At 33.2% G+C, this 17,100-nt stretch overlaps 1 protein-coding gene across 1 annotated transcript in view; it reads left to right on the top strand.

Annotated features, from left to right (window-relative positions):
* Positions 1-14,928: 14,928 nt before the first annotated feature.
* Positions 14,929-17,100, top strand: part of nAChRalpha1 (nicotinic acetylcholine receptor alpha1) — a 54,768-nt gene continuing 52,596 nt past the window's right edge. Inside the window, exon 1 of the mRNA XM_089707229.1 lies at positions 14,929-15,114. Coding sequence (XP_089563355.1) covers positions 14,929-15,114 — 186 coding nt within the window. The remainder of the gene's footprint in view (positions 15,115-17,100) is intronic.

Raw genomic sequence — 17,100 nt, 5'->3', positions numbered from 1 at the left:
GAGGCGTGCACTTTTGGATTTTCCAAATTATTTTCTTCTTTTGTTGGTTAATTTGGATAACGATTTAGGTATTATTTAATACTTAGTTAACGATGTTTGTCTGTATTATAATAAGTTCGGAATCTACACGTGTTTGTAGATAACATTATTGAAATGATCTGTTGATGTCTGTTGAAATTGACGAGGATAATTATTGTATTATGTTGTTAGGAGTAATAGGTATTTTACTGAATAAATTCGTAGTTTCAGTTATATTATGCCTAAAGTGATAGGTAATAAGAATAATTTATTTTACGTTAGAATATAACGAGGTTGATGGAAGCCTGGTAGGGAATGTTTTGTTTTATTTATTTGTCTATTCATAACATAATATCTTCTTATATATAAAAATGAATCGCAAAATGTGTTGGTAAGCGCATAGCTCGAGAACGGCTGAATCGATTTCGATAATTCTTTTTTTATTATATTCCTTGAAGTACGAGGATGGTTTTTATGTAGAGAAAACGTAAATATGTACCACGGGCGAAGCCGGGGCGGACCGTTAGTTCATAATAAATACATCAATGCATGCACAAAAGCATTGTAGAACAAAAATTTACCATTCCCGATATTTCAATAACTAAATTTTGTCATCTAAAATGCTATCCCGAAAAATATCCCGCCAAAAGCAATAACCCTTAACGCGCGCATAAACCAGGCATTATCAACCAGTACATGCACATACGACGTTTTAAACCCTCACATTTGTTTGCAAATAGTTACGGCGTATAGGAATAATTTGAAATTCGACGCTGTTGCCACGTCCAGTACAGAATTTCAATTCGGTTCGCTTCGCTTCGCCCGCCACGTACTAGCGGGAGTTGGGGATGAATGTGAAATTAGAATTCCTTTAAACGCTTAGCGAGCGGATGTCGCATAGTTGTTTTTTGCTTTTACAGAACGGATCGGAGTCAATGTTGTTAGGTAGGAAATAGGCAATTGTTTACACCTCATGGCTGGTAAAAGAAATATATTTTATGGAAAAGCTAAAAATATTTCAGAAAATAGTCGTATGTGGCATTTGATGATACAAACTTCGAATAAGTTACGTGGATCAAGAAAATTAAGTAAAACTAATGTTTATTTTTTAATAAAGGGCTACGCAAATATATTTCTAACTCGATTGTTAAATAAACATATATTTGCACATTGTTATCACATGCATGCATGCGTTTCTATCCAACAATTTTCGCCTTAACCATTAAGAGTAGGTATACAACTTCGTCCATCAAAACATTCGATCCATAAATCAAACAATAGACAATATAATATACAGATTAAATATAACGCCAATTTGTCAATTTAAAAATCAATTGTTACCAACTGTATCCAGTTCAATCCAGATTTTCTATTCAAACATCGATTGAAATTTGTCGGGCGAAGCTGGCCGGTTTCATTTCAAAAGTTCATTCAATTAATTCGTTTGTTAGTTAAACGAAATAGAAACTGTGTTTGTTTTCAATTGACAGTTTATATTATTTAACGCGATTGTGTTAGTTTGAATAGGATGGTAATAGATTGTGATACTCTGTAGGATTCTGTTTTTTAAAGCTACGTCGTGTATGGGCTTCACACTCCGTGTATTCGACTGGTTAGGCACATCATAATCTGATGCTTTGATGTAACATATCCATTAAAAGATCATAAAATAACGTTCACTCAACATGATTCGCCTTCAAAAGTAGGTTATATAATATCATTACAAATAACGTATAAAAATCTTTGCTCATGCTTATCTAAACATCTTTTACTTCTTACCTTCCCCTTCTGTTTGTTTTCTTCGATGTAATAATTATTGTATTTCAATAGCTTGATGTCTTACTTCTATTATCATGTTATCATTTCAGGGGGTAGTTGCAAATATTCATATTGCTATATGTCATCGTATCAAGTTTTGGTTTCATTATAATTATTGTAAAAAAAAATATGTTTTGGCGTGTTTAACCATATTTCCCTATTGCCATCATCTGCATATCGCATTGTAATAATATATTATGGTGTGTTTTACCATTTGTCAAGGTCCCAAAGTATTTATAAAATCACGCATCTTCTCTTCTTGAACCATACCAATAATAACAGATATAATATTGTTTATCCTTATTAGATTGTTCCTACAAAACGTCATCTAATTTCACCGAGAAACAATGTCAATACCACAATCACGTTAATAGCTGTGTTAATACTTTAGTGACCTTAGATCTGCCACATCGAGTTAATACAATTAGTGGCACTTAATTAGAGATGGTATATTTACACAAAACAGTTACATATCCCCAATCAAGTAATCAAGCTATTGCTAATTACATCAAAATTCAAGTTAGTTCTAGGTTTGAGCAAACTTAATCAAATGGCGGCGTCAAAACGCTAGCTTGGATAGTGTGTTTTGGAAATTAGTGATTGGGTATTTTATACGATATAGATTTTCGACGTTATCTAGGAGCGATAAATTGGATTAAAATTATTATTTTGTATTAAAGAGTGTTTATGTACATCCGGATGGAGGGGAAAATTATTAAGTTTGTATTTTTGGTTTAAGATTTATCAGATTTTCTTTTAATAATTTAATCATGTCACCTTTTTGACACAAATAACGAAATATGGATGGATTCGAATTTACATTTCGATACCTCCGGAATCACATGAATATTCACCGACCTAAGAAGGATGAAGTCATGAAAATCAAAAAGTTTTTTCAAGTTATAACCACTTATAGGCGATGGAAACGATTTCACCGTAATACATCGTACTTCCGAAAATGTGTAAATTGCCCAACAATTCTTAACTAATCAACGCCACTTACAAATTTATCATCACATCAAACTCCATACATACTTAACTAGAGTAATAAAGTATGATTAACACACGAAATTCGTTAGAACTTTCTAACAAATATTATGCATTATATTAGCAACTTCGCATATTCGTCGGCGGAATTATTTCAATTGTTCTCTGGTGAAACTTGAATGAGCAGAATTATTGTCTTAATCGGCATCCCTAAAGCAATTTACTTTTCGATCTTACAAACGGGGTAGCACGCTGCTGTTAAATTTTAATAATGTAAAAATTTGTTCGCTCGGCTGCTATTATTATCGTCGGGGCGTGCGATTGTGAGAGATAGCCTTGTTGGTGGTAAGGTAAGGAACTTTTGTAAGGTACCTATTAATAAGGAGACTTAAAAATTCCTGTTACTACCAAAACTTTCGTATTCACAACATACCTACACTTTAATTAGTTTGTTAAGCAATGATGAATCTTTAAGAATTTGGTTAGGTTAATGATATGAATACTACACTAATTATGTTTTATCTTCATTTGCCTGATCATTGACCATTTTTGATTTAATTATTATAATATACCGTAACCTCACAAAAAATAATGAACATAATACATGAGGAGACTGAAATGTTTTATATGATAAAATCTTATATTTTAATTAAAAGTGATAATTGAAGTAATAGAAAGTGATATTCGCAATTTGCACTAGTAGTAATGACGTCTAGAAACAGGTAATATAAAAAGGTGCCAGAATTCTAATATCTGAGAAAGTATTATCTAGATTTTAGAACTGTAATAAAGTGCCTGTGATGAAACGAGATTTTAATATTTCATTTTGAGCAAAATGTGCCAATTTTTGGATAAAACGAATAAAGTTATATTGGAATGTTTGATCTTTTCTTCGTCCCTTGCAAATAATATATTAATATCTTCAAAGCATATTTTGCTAAAACCCAAAAAGAACAATAAATTATGAATTGAGTAGCGAGTGTAATGGCTATTAAAAATTATCGTGCAAATTACTAAACGCCATTATTATAATTGTCAATTTAATAATTCAATGTTTTACTACGCAATCCAATAATTGCTAACGTATCTATTGTAATGAAGTAATAAAAAAATATTCTAAGTACTTAGTTTACATTTAGCATTTTTCGCCGATTCCATTCACATTCACATTATCTCTAAAAATTTTCCTTCCGCACGTGTGGTTGTCTGGAAGAAGAAGAGTTTTTTAGTGATAAGACTTTAACGACGAATTAAGTTATCTCAATGAAATAAAGTATGAATAAATAATAAATAAATAATTTTGATGCAATGGTAGGTTCACTCCATGCTCGTACATAAATTATTATCACTTCATATCTATCATAATTATGCTAACATAGATATACTCCAACCGCTCACACCTTCTGCATTTCAAATATTCCATAGGTACCCTTGTGATGGAATTTCATTATCAACTGAAATTAATTGAAAAACTTTTGTGCCCCAAAATGTTTGTTATGTACTGAATTGTTAAGCAGCTGTCAAACGGTTATCTGACGTGTTATGATAATGTCTTCCACGATCGGAAGTGAATTGTAACGCATGGGAATAGGTGTCAAATTTATAAATCAACAACTGTGTTATATAACTTATTTGTTCTGAAATGCTTTTATTGTGGTATGAATGTTGTAAAGTATATTGATTTCTTGAAAGTATCTTTCGGTGACGTTGGAACTTGATACTGCGTTTTATGGTTTTTATATAAAGAAGATATTAAGTGAACGTAAAATTTTAAATGTAATTATGTAAATTGTAAGTGTCATATTCTTTGGTAGCTTCAACATTTGACGTAGGCTTTCGTTATTTTCCATTTCATAACGTTCGTAAATCATAATACCGACAATAATAGAAATAAGCTTGTGCTTTCCTTAAAAACATATAACAAAACACAACTTTTGACAGACCGAAAATAGTCCGATTCATTCCTTCCGTGAAACTTCGCCCGAACTGATACATCAACACAGATAAAATATAAATCTAAAAGGAAAACAAAAACCGAATAAAACGTACAAAACCCACGACCTATATCCACCGTGAATGTGAAATTTCGAGTGATTTTTTTCGAAATGTCGACTGACATTTTGAAACGAACTAAATCTGTAGACGACTCCCTTGGGTGGTTACTCTCGTCTAGATTGGGTAGCATTGTACCCTGGGGCTACCAGATGATTCTAACTTGGTAAATTTTACGAATATTCCATGTAATAAAATATAATGTTGAATATAATTCAGGATAACGTACCGGTAGCGTTACACACCTGAACTCGATAAGGGGAAAATGTAAGACGTTAAAATTTAGAAAAGTATTAAAATGTTGTAAATTTTACGATCTATTATAGCAGAAGATTAAACGTTTGCAAGTAAGTATTGTTTATTAATCGAACAAAGAAATAATTGAACGGATTTAGACGAAAAAATACGTGTGATGATATTATGTTCACAACATTCAGTCACACCACTTGTTGACTGTATAAGATAGGAATACAAAACGCAATAAACATACAAAGCTATACATGACAAACTAAATCCACTGGACTTACGCTGTTTGTTGAGCTCTGAAACTGCAGATATAACTGTAACAATATTATGTAACTTGTTATATAATGTTGGATAAGCATGATAATATTTGGTAGTTTTAAATGGATTTGAATTTTTTTTTTAGAAATTTGACTTGAATGGATTCTTTTGAATGTGGGTAAAAGTAATGTACTCAATACTCATATCCTTCTTATTAATTTTACAAATTTATATTATGTGAATGCAATATTTTTTGAAAAGAACGTAAAGGACAAACTCAAGAACAAGAAAGCGTGGAAGAAAATCCTTTGAATTACTTTTGCGTTTACAAACAAATACAAATCATGTCTCTAAACCACTTTAACAGTTACCTATTATAATAGATAATCATCACAACCATACCATAGACCTTAAACACAATAGAAGCGCCCAACAGAACTGCCAGTAAAAAGTACGAATGTTAAAGCTTTCTCAATTTCCTAGACAATTTCTAACTTCATACAGCCGCTGACCGCAGTATCGAATCCATCCTGTTCCCCACATGTCATTCAAAGTGTAATTGAACCTTTGTGTAAGTGAAATTCACTTTTAAAACTATGTAGCCATAGGGTACAAAGTTGCCTTTTTGATATGGACGTTCTATTTAAATTTTTTATAGTATCATAATTAAAGCAGAATTACGAATCTAAAGAATTACGTTCCTTGAATTTTTTGAAAATTCTAGTGTTAGTTTTAAAAATGTTGATTGACACACTTGATTCTTTTATTCATTAATTTACCTTTTTAATAAATTGGTATAACATATTATGCCATCTTGCATTCTCATAATATAAGTTTTATTTCAATCTACGAAATTTCTAGAAACAAAATACAATTTGGTCTTACATTAAAATAACTTTAAAAACTTTGATATAATATAAAAATAATAAAAATTCAGCAATTTACCGCCACAAAATTATCAACACGCAATTTTCGGATCATACGGGCGATTGACCACAGCTTATCTGTGGCAATCATTCTGCTCTCGACGCGTCACTCGACCTACGTCACGTGGAACATAACCTTTTTTAATTTGTTCTTTTTTAATGTAATACTTCATGGCTGGATACTGAGAATTTGGTTGCTGAAAGTTTCTTTTTTTGGTCGAATAAGTCTTCAATGACACTGAACTGACTGACTTTTAAAATATTTTTGCGACAAACCGCTTTATTGTTACTTTTTAAAACGAATATTTATATCCCAATATTCAGTGAATTCAATAAAAAATAAAACAATTTTTTTTTCACGCGCCTAAAATTGCCAGCATAAAAGTTTTTCAATAGAACTGGCTGCAAAAAGAGCGCGAAGAAAACAGACAAAAACATTCGAATTTCAAACGGGAAAACATAGGTATTTGTGTCATTTGACCAGCGTCAGCGATCTGGTGCGGACGTGTCATTCGACCTGTGTAATGGAACCCTTTGTAACGTGACTCTGAAAATTTCCGTAATGGCTGCCTGTGACACGAGGGATGTGGTATGTTAGTGAACTTAGCAGATCATTTTAAGCAGATCAAAAAAAAAATGTGAGTTCTTATCGCGTGCAGTTGAGTTCTACAGTTCCTGATACTTTTTAGAAATACTCGCGTAAAATGAAACACTAGAAAATTTATTTATGTCATATTTCATCACGCCGTAGCATCACGCCGCAGCATCACGCCGTAGTATCATGCCGTAGCATCATGCCGTAGCTTCATGCCGTAGCATCATGCCGTAGCATCATGCCGTAGCATCATGCCGTAGCATCATGCCGTAGCATCATGCCGAAGCATCACGCCGTAGCATTACGCCGTAGCATCAAGCCGTAGCATCACGCCGTAGCATCATGCCGTAGCATCATGCCGTAGCATCATGCCGTAGCATCATGCCGTAGCATTATACCGTAGCATCATGCCGTAGCATCACATCGTAGCATCACACCGTAGCATCACAGCGTAGCATCACAGCGTAGCATCACGCCGTAACACATGCCGTAGCATTACGCCGTAGCATCACGCCGTAGCATCACAGCGTAGCATCACGCCGTAGCATCACGTCGTAGCATCACGACGTAGCATTACGTCTTAGCATCACGTTAAGCCGGGTCCAGGTCGGGTTTTTTCAAATGTCGTTTGTTAAGGTAAAAACGCCAGAACTATTTCTAAAAAGTATCAGGAACTGTAGAACTCAACTGCACGCGATAAGAACTCACATTTTTTTTTTGATCTGCTAAGTTCACTAGCATGGATGTGGTTGGGTTATGTAAGCATTGTACATGCAGAAAATATTCTATTTCCATACCTGGTAGTAGATTACATTTACGACTGTGCTTTAAAAGTTACATAACCAAGTATATAACTATTATGATGTTTAAAGAAAGTAGTTCATTAAATCATAACAAACAGAATTAATATTTATTCCTATAAGAAAGCCTAATTATTAAGTATAATTCGATGTACTTGATGGTGATAATATTATGATAATACGATTGTGTAACCGGTAACGTAGAAAATATTCAATTTACAGAATACGATAAATACTGAAAGGAATATTATTATTCATGCGAAATATATATTTTTTGTAGAACCTACTTGATTTTTAACATAAATGTAAACAAGGGTCTATAATATATGGCGGTCAGGGGTCTATGTATATAGTGAACAAATTTGAATTTCGAACTCTGTCACGCGAATGTTATGCAAATGAATGCTAACACTACATTCGTAGTTTATTTATTTAAAATTTAAATTTCGAACTTTTTCAATGAGTATAGCATCACTATTTTGTTCAATAAAAAAGCAAACGTTGACAAAATAACGGCTATTTTGATTCGCACCTGAATTTAGAGTTGAGTTCTGATTTTAGTTTTGAAATAATACCAAACTTAACAGTTCAATAAATTTGGTAAAACGAATTGAATACTTAAAAAATGTTACCAAATATACGTTAATCGAAGTTCTGAAAAGGGTCTGGAAATTATTAAGTTCGAGTCTTGTTCGTATAATTATTATCATCCATAGAAGGAAGAACAGAAGCGACATAATTATGACGTTCATCTCTAATCAAGACATAACCCAGTAAAAATATATAAATAAAACGTAGATTAACAAAATAACCAAACTAACTCGATAATTACTTGGAAACTATGATATTCGAATAAGTGGTTTCAGTGTTCAGGGGATAAATAAATTTCGTACCAAAATGACGTTTAATTAAAACGAAGCGAGTCACGGTGATATATAGCGCTCCACGTCAGTCGCAGGGCGTTGAAAGGTTATAAACGAATTAATGTTATGACGTATTAATATTATTACCTCGGGTTTTTGGAAGTCGAATGATTTATGGTCTAGCTGATGTGTGAAAGTGGTTTGTGTTACTTCGTGGTTAGTGTGGATATCAATATGCTATTCTTATTCTTTATCTGCTATATATTTTATGTAGACATTCGCATATAAGAAATCTTGCTGTGCTTCGCGGTGTCACCCGCGTGGCTCTGCTCCTTATCGTCTTAGCGTAATGATATATAACCTTATAGCCTTCCTCAATAAATAGGCTATCTAATACCGAAATAATTTTTCAAATCGGACCAGTAGTTCCTGAGATTAGCGCGTTCAAAGATACAAACAAACGCTTCAGCTTTATAATATTAAGTATAGACATATTGAAAAATCGTACCGAAAACAGAAAATAATAAAATAGAAGACGTAAGTTTGTACCCTAAAAAAATTTTTGATTACACGAGCGAAGCTGCGGGCAGCAGCAAGTATTTTATAACAGTTACATTCACCACACTTAAACTTAAATAAAACAAGAAAAGGCAAATCTTCACTCCGCATGTCCCAAATTCCCATTTCGCACAACAGTATGAATACAGAATCCGTTTTCATAGTAAATAGCTTAAACATTAAGTCTAAGTCTCAAGATAACCACGACAGTGCTACTGCGACGCTTTAACAAAGATTTATAGAGCAACAGCTTGACGTACAGATTTGCTGGGAAATTAGTTCTTGAGAACAGTTTGTGGATAAAATATGGATGATAAAGCACTTCGTTGCAAGGATGTGGTCTGTCTTGACTATTGCAAAATATATTCTAAAATACTATGGTTATAGTTGTTTTTCTACAGGGATTGAAAGCTTGTACTTAGGTACTTATTCGTGTCTATGAGTGGTTCTCTGTGTTCTATTTTGATTAGAGATGTTAACGTGTTAAATTTATTTTGTTTTGGTTTAATTATTGTATTGCAAGATTTGTACTATGTTTTATCTGCCGGTCACTGAAGCAAAGAGAGCTTGCATTTAAGTTATTTATTAGATCTTGAAGTAAAACAGTTCACTACTTGCATAAATGAAAGTCTTTGAAAAAACTATTTGCCTTAGTCGACAATAGACATTTCTAGAACTAAATTGACTCCAAGATAGTGCTCTTAAACCATTAAAGGAATTTATCAAAAGCCAATAAGACATTATATAACAAAATTGGTCTTTAACTGGTGATTCCAGTTAACAAAGGCTATTTCGCTATAAAATACCTAAAAGCTAAACCACAGAATCGAATGCAATTCTGAGTTCACTTCAATTTATTACATTCATACGCTCACTGGCTGCAAAGGCTCCTTAAATAGAACATCTATAGTAGCCTTTTACGTCCTTTGATACTAAAAATTTCACTGAAAACTCAAAAGTGGAAACCATTTTCGCATTTACACATTCATCATTCTGATGGATTTCAAAAAGATTAAATATTGTCTGATAGTGTCTTTTGTCTTTGATAACTTTTAATGAATTAAAAATCGCATAACGAATCTGTTCACGAATATGTTAGATTTCCGCCTGCGGCTTCGCCCGCGTTTTCAAAGGATCCTCAGTTCCCATTCCCGTGGGATTTCCGGGATAAAACCTATCCTATGTGTTAATCCAAGTTACCCTCTATATGTGTGCTAAATTTCATTGTAATCGTTTCAGTAGTTTATGCGTGAAAATCATACATACATAATTACAAACCTTTCCTCTTTATAAAATTAGTATAGAAGTATAGATTAGTATAGATTGGTATAGATAGTATAGATAACAGTATGATAAAAATTCACTTGAACTAAAGAAATCTGAGCGAAAAACGCAGTGGAATTTTAGACGCATTCCACGACACTAAAACGTTCAAGAATATTCTAATACCATGACGTCTTAAAACAGTATTATATCCAGTGTGGAAATATGACACATATTATACTATATTTGTCGTCTAGAGGCATCACTTTCCCACCCAGGAATTAATACTGTTATAAGACATCATGCTAACCAGTTAAAAAGTGGAGTAAGTATTTCTCTTTTGTATTTATGCGAGAAATCTCTCGATTTTTAGCTTAGATTTATCCAACCACCAACGTGCCTTATTTATCGTTCCTTGCAATGAAATCGTACATGTGAGCTTTGGTCTTTATCAGGCTGAATACACATACAAACGTATGTGAAGGATTTGTTGGGAGTAGGTGCACTTCTTTATTTAGAAGAGAAGGTTTATTTTATTTTTATCACTTTTCAAACTCAAACATTTATTTATTCAAATAGACTTCTTCTAGAAGCACTTTTGAATCGTCATTACATATTTTTAGCATTTACTACCGATTCGGAAAGTAGTATCTATTCAAAAAAATTAGTATTATTAGCAATCAAAATTTTTGTCTATAAATAATATTAAGGTTCCATCTGATTATTACCCAACAATACGTTAATTACCTAATATTACGTTGCTTATTACAGAGTAAAACAGTACTGCTAACAATAGAAACGCCAAAACAATTTAAATCAACTTTTCTGGCATCTCAAACGTTTTTAAAAAGAATTTCCATTTCAATTGAGCGTCGGTTCAACGAGCTGTGTAGGCCGGTATGACGTCATCCCGAGCTTCCGGTGTCGACAGGGATCGCGTCAGCTGATTTCCGGTCTCCATCATCTGTTACAGACACTCTTTGCATAAGCGCTAAGACTTGCTCATAGCGATATATTTTACTAGGAGTTGAGAGTGAAATCTTTTTGAAAATAATGGAACTTGACGAGATATTATAGATAACTTTATTGTTTAGAATGTGTATAACATTTTAAGCAATTAGTAAATGCAGTCTTTTCGTACGTGTGCCTTCGTGTTATTTTCTGTACTAAATTAATGTATTTTTTTCTGACTGTTCTGGGATAATATTATAATATATGCAATAGCGAATACAAACATAATTATTACTTCTTTTTCTGTGGATGTATAAAACATGATAATATGTCTTTGAAATAAATGTTTCTAAACCTAATACTATATTTTTAATTGACAAATAAATAGCGTATATTTTATACAGTATTATATTGGGCTATAAAAATCAAATCACGTTAAAATTGAACATCAGATTAATTCCTAAAAAATAAAAATCTAACTGACCCACATCGAAAAACGGGTCAACAAGTAAAATTGTATTATAACTACCCAGGTAAAGCTTCATTCCAAAAATTTTTACCAAAACATTGAAATCAATTATGAATTATTTGTAACCAAACATTTGTAAAGAACGTTTAACATGTTAAGCGTCGACCCCGGCTCCACCTAATTTAGTATTCATTTCAAATTCGGTAAATGTAAACTAAAATAAGCTCGCTTTATGCATGAAAACAGGCATTTCGATCAATTTTCTGCTCCACTCAATTTACCGGAAGTAATATGCATATTACGAAGTAAATATTAAATTAATATTGCATTAAATGCCAACGTTTCTGAACGAAAACAGTTTTGCAAAGAATGCTGTAGCATTTGTTAATCATTGATGATACCATTGGCTTTGATTAAATTGGTTATTTAGGTAATATGGGTCAGTCTATTTTGAATTTCTGTATATAGCTCTTATATGGAAATTTTTAGCATTTCTGTTTTATTTGAATTATTTTATATAATATTATTTAAAACATACTTTATTCTATCTTAAAAGAGGATAGGTTAAATGTACATTAAAGATATAGATCTAGTGTTAAAATCCACATTATCTAGATTCACAAGTTGACCGCACACAGTATCTGAATACGAATTACGGAGGTAAAATAAATCAAAAGACTGAATTCAGGATCGCCAGCAATCTCTTACATTACCACAAACGATGCTGTCAAACGAAAATAAACCGTAAAACAAGTGGTGTAGAGTTCCAAATCCTTATTGAAAGCTGTTAGCTGACTGATAACGCTCACTGAAAAACAATTTTCTAATCCGAAACTAACCTTATTCGGTCACGGATAACGTTCAAATTGCTTTTTCATATTTTAGCCTGATGAAGGGATGTTTTCCGGTATTTTTGTTAAATTATTTTTTCTTGGAGCGTTTTTTCAATTAGTACTTATGTCTAGAGGGAAAACGTAATTTTAGTTTAATCTCTCGAGAATGGAAGTTTGTGAGTCAAGTATAGCTTAAATTTTTAAAGAGCAAAAAATTGATGAGCTCTACGTTTAAAATTAAAAAATTCCTGCCTTAATGGCGTACTCATAGATTTTATTTGAGACACTTGCGTCTAGTTCATTATAATTTTTCAATTTAACATGAAGTTATTTTTTTCCTAACCATTATATTTTTTATAATTCATTTATTGTAGGAAACAAGATATATTTATAAAGGAGATACATTCTCATATTTAAATGTTTAATCTATTAAATAATTAAAATCAGCTGCAGAGTGTATTGATTACTTCATAATTTTTAACGTTATTGAATATACTGATCTCTTGTTGGATGAAATAAATGTTTTTTTATTAAACTAAAGATTTAACCAAGTAGTCCCTATTCAAATACAACAGCTACTTCATTATACAAAAATCTAGCTTTCCGCCCGCGGCTTCGCCCGCTTTGTCTAAAACATAATAAATTATATAGCAAAACCTTCCTCTTGAATCACTCTATCTATTAAAAAAAAACCGCATCAAAATCCGTTGCGTAGCTTTAAAGATTTAAGCATACATAGGGACATAGGGACAGAGAAAGCGACTGTTTTATACTATGTAGTGATAATTACATATTACAAGTTAATCGAGTAAACATTACTGTATACAAGCTTGACATAATTACCAAAAACAATAGCTCATGTAATTCCGAACGAAGATATTGATTAAAAGGAAACATTTCCATTTCATTACGGAATTTAACATAATTGATTTCCGTTCATTATGTATATCAACAAATTTACTGAAGCCCAATTTACTGGATGATTGTATGTAAACGGATTTACCGAGTGTAGTAAGGCTTTATATACCTACCTACTTATTTTGTCAATACTAGGTTTTAATTGGTCCCTGAATCGATTTTATCGATCATTTGTATTTTGCTAAATATATTTTTAGTTGAATTCAAAAGCTGTTTTAAAGTTTGCGATTTGACCGAATTTAAACCATAGTTTTAGTTTCATTTAGCTAATCACACTGCTATTTTTGTTTATTCTATAATTATCAGTATCTTTAAATTATGTAAATATACTACATATTATACGATAATTACGTATACTGTCACATTAAAAAAATACTCTACTAGAATACTAGATTTATACCTATAGTTAGTTACCTACTACTTAATAATGCTACCACTGTAACCTTTACAGCATTATCCTTACAGCAAGGACATTATTATATTTCAATTTCATCCAATCAGTTCGTTTTCTGTACTTCTGATGTAATAAACATGATTTACGAGCCAATCGCATTCACAGTAGGTACAAACTGTTGCTGAAATTTTGACAAAATTAATTTCGTATTAATTTATTGGCACACGCTGTATCGTACCTACTGAGTTAATTAGCTTTATTACAATTTAAGTATTATATTTTAATTGTAGATGTTTGGCTTATTATTTTTTTGGGTTAAGTTGTATTACTTATAGTAGGTACGATGTTTTAAAATCAAGCTGTGTTTGTAGATATTGAAAGCATTCATACATTTGGGACTTAGAAGACCGAATTAATTAAGAGCGACTTTTATTGTACCTATACCTTAATAAATAATTTCAATTTTATTATTAGTAATTCGACGATTAGGTACTTATTTTTTATATTCGTTATTTTGTTGATACTATAACAATAATATATGTATAATAATCTCAATAACATTGCTACAATACAATCATAATCTTAAGTAAACGAATTTTATAACGTCTTTAATAATGAAAATTGAAATTGACCAAAAAATTGGTTGTCTGTAAAGTCGGTTTACGGACGATAGTTGAACGTGACAACGACCGATTGTGCTTCTTTGTCGCTCGTTCCGCGCTCTCGCTTGCACATCAAGCCTTACACGGAACGCCTCAGAGCGAGGTAACGCCGCATGAGTCATGTTTTTTCGTGCGTGCAGCCGGCTCTATCGAATTATAAGTCGTTGTCACGTCAAAAATGATACGAAAAGAGAATCTACCTTTTTTGTTCACATCAGTGTTAACAGAACAAAAATAGAAACAGAACATATATGTACTAAGATACGAGATACTTACTAACCCACGTTCATTGTCCACAGGGGAGGTGTTAGCCTAAGATGGTGTTGGCGTTTGTGGTCGGCGTACTGTGCGTGTGTGGCCGCCTAAGCGTCGCGAACCCAGAAGCGAAGCGGCTGTACGACGACCTCTTGTCCAACTACAACCGGCTCATCCGGCCCGTGGGTAACAACTCCGACCGGCTCACCGTGAAGATGGGGCTGCGGCTCAGTCAGCTTATCGACGTTGTGAGTACCCTATTTCAGTACAAGTAGAAAACTCCATATAGATGGATCTGCGTAGAAGCGAAGCGGCTGTACGACGCAGACGATCTTGTTCTACCACAGACTTTTTTTTATCTATCTTAATCGTGGTTCTACTGCAAATTAGTTACGGTTTTAATATGACATGGATATAACTAATGTAAGAGGGGTAGAGAACAAGAAGCTAGAGAATCAAGAAGAAATGCATTATCTGGATTGTAATTTGTTAATGTGCTATTTTTAATAGATATCGGATCAACAGTCTTTGCGTGAAAATAGCTATACTTGAACATTCTTGATACACCATGTTCATGTTTTCCTTGCTAAATAACCTATTAAATTATTAACCCATTAAATAATTCTATTGGTAACATAACTGGATGGATTTCGTCCATCCTTACAAACGTTTTCGTCTAATAATTGAAGTACCTATAATCGACATACTATCTTCAGTAATTTTTTCAATTCTATGGTCTTCTCAAAACCACTAATCATAACAATTCATATAGGTTTTGCATTTAATCCTGATTTTTTAGCATTTTTACGTAGGAGACATATTGATCCAACCTCGCATACTTTGCCGCTTATAATAGATAGTAGATGGATGGAATTTAGTTGTGATTAATTCTCGTATCGATACTACATAACTGGATATAGAAAATCGTATTTGCGGAAATTAATTTAATGTGTTCATTCTGGTATTAATATAGAATTCGGAAGGTAATTGAATCTGAAATCCTAAAAAAGACGTGTGGCACTCGGGGACTGCCGCGGTATTGCATAGCATGCCTTCAAGCCACACCTCCGAGCCCGTCGGAGTGGGGAGCGTGAGGTTTTTTCGTTACGGAATTTCTCGATTCGGTCCCCGCGGTCAAGGCCCGCGATAAAAGCTATGCAATAGCTTAACTTGTAAAAAATTATTATACCTATATATAGGCCATAGTAATTAGGTGTGGCCACGACACAAAAATTATTGTTTGCATTAGTTTAGGAAAATGTCGCTATACCTACTCACTTATATGTTAGTGAACTTAGCAGATTATTTTTAGCAGATCAAAAAAAAAATGTGAGTTCTTATCGCGTGCAGTTGAGTTCTACAGTTCCTGATACTTTTTAGAAATAGTTCTGGCGTTTTTACCTTAAAAAACGACATTTGTAAAAATGATCTGCCAACTTCCCGTAGCAGATCATTTTTAGCAGATCAAAAAAAAAAAATGTGAGTTCTTATCGCGTGCAGTTGAGTTCTACAGTTCCTGATACTTTTTAGAAATAGTTCTGGCGTTTTTACCTTAAAAAACGACATTTGAAAAAATGATCTGCCAACTTCCCGTAGTAGATAATTTTTAGCAGATCAAAAAAAATGTGAGTTCTTATCGCGTGCAGTTGAGTTCTACAGTTCCTGATACTTTTTAGAAATAGTTCTGGCGTTTTTACCTTAAAAAACGACATTTGAAAAAATAAAATCTGCCAACTTCCCGTAGCAGATCATTTTTAGCAGATCAAAAAAAAAATGTGAGTTCTTATCGCGTGCAGTTGAGTTCTACAGTTCCTGATACTTTTTAGAAATACTCGCGTAAAATGAAACACTAGAAAATTTATTTATGTCATATTTCATCACGCCGTAGCATCACGCCGTAGTATCATGCCGTAGCATCATGCCGTAGCTTCATGCCGTAGCATCATGCCGTAGCATCACGCCGTAGCATCACGCCGTAGCATCACGCCGTAGCATTACGCCGTAGCATCACGCCGTAGCATCACGCCGTAGCATCACGCCGTAGCATCACGCCGTAGCATCATGCCGTAGCATCACGCCGGAGCATCATGCCGTAGCATCATGCCGTAGCATCATGCCGTATCATCATGCCGTAGCATCACACCGTAGCATCACACCGTAGCATCACGCCGTAGCATCACAGCGTAGCATCACGCCGTAACACATGCCGTAGCATTACGCCGTAGCATCACGAT

This window comes from Colias philodice, chromosome 19 (assembly GCF_061535455.1).
Source record: "Colias philodice isolate Cphi_HAF_F1 chromosome 19, ilColPhil1 Martin Lab GWU primary, whole genome shotgun sequence".
NCBI classification, from domain to species: Eukaryota; Metazoa; Arthropoda; class Insecta; order Lepidoptera; family Pieridae; genus Colias; species Colias philodice.
This window is presented reverse-complemented; position numbering and strand designations above follow the sequence as displayed.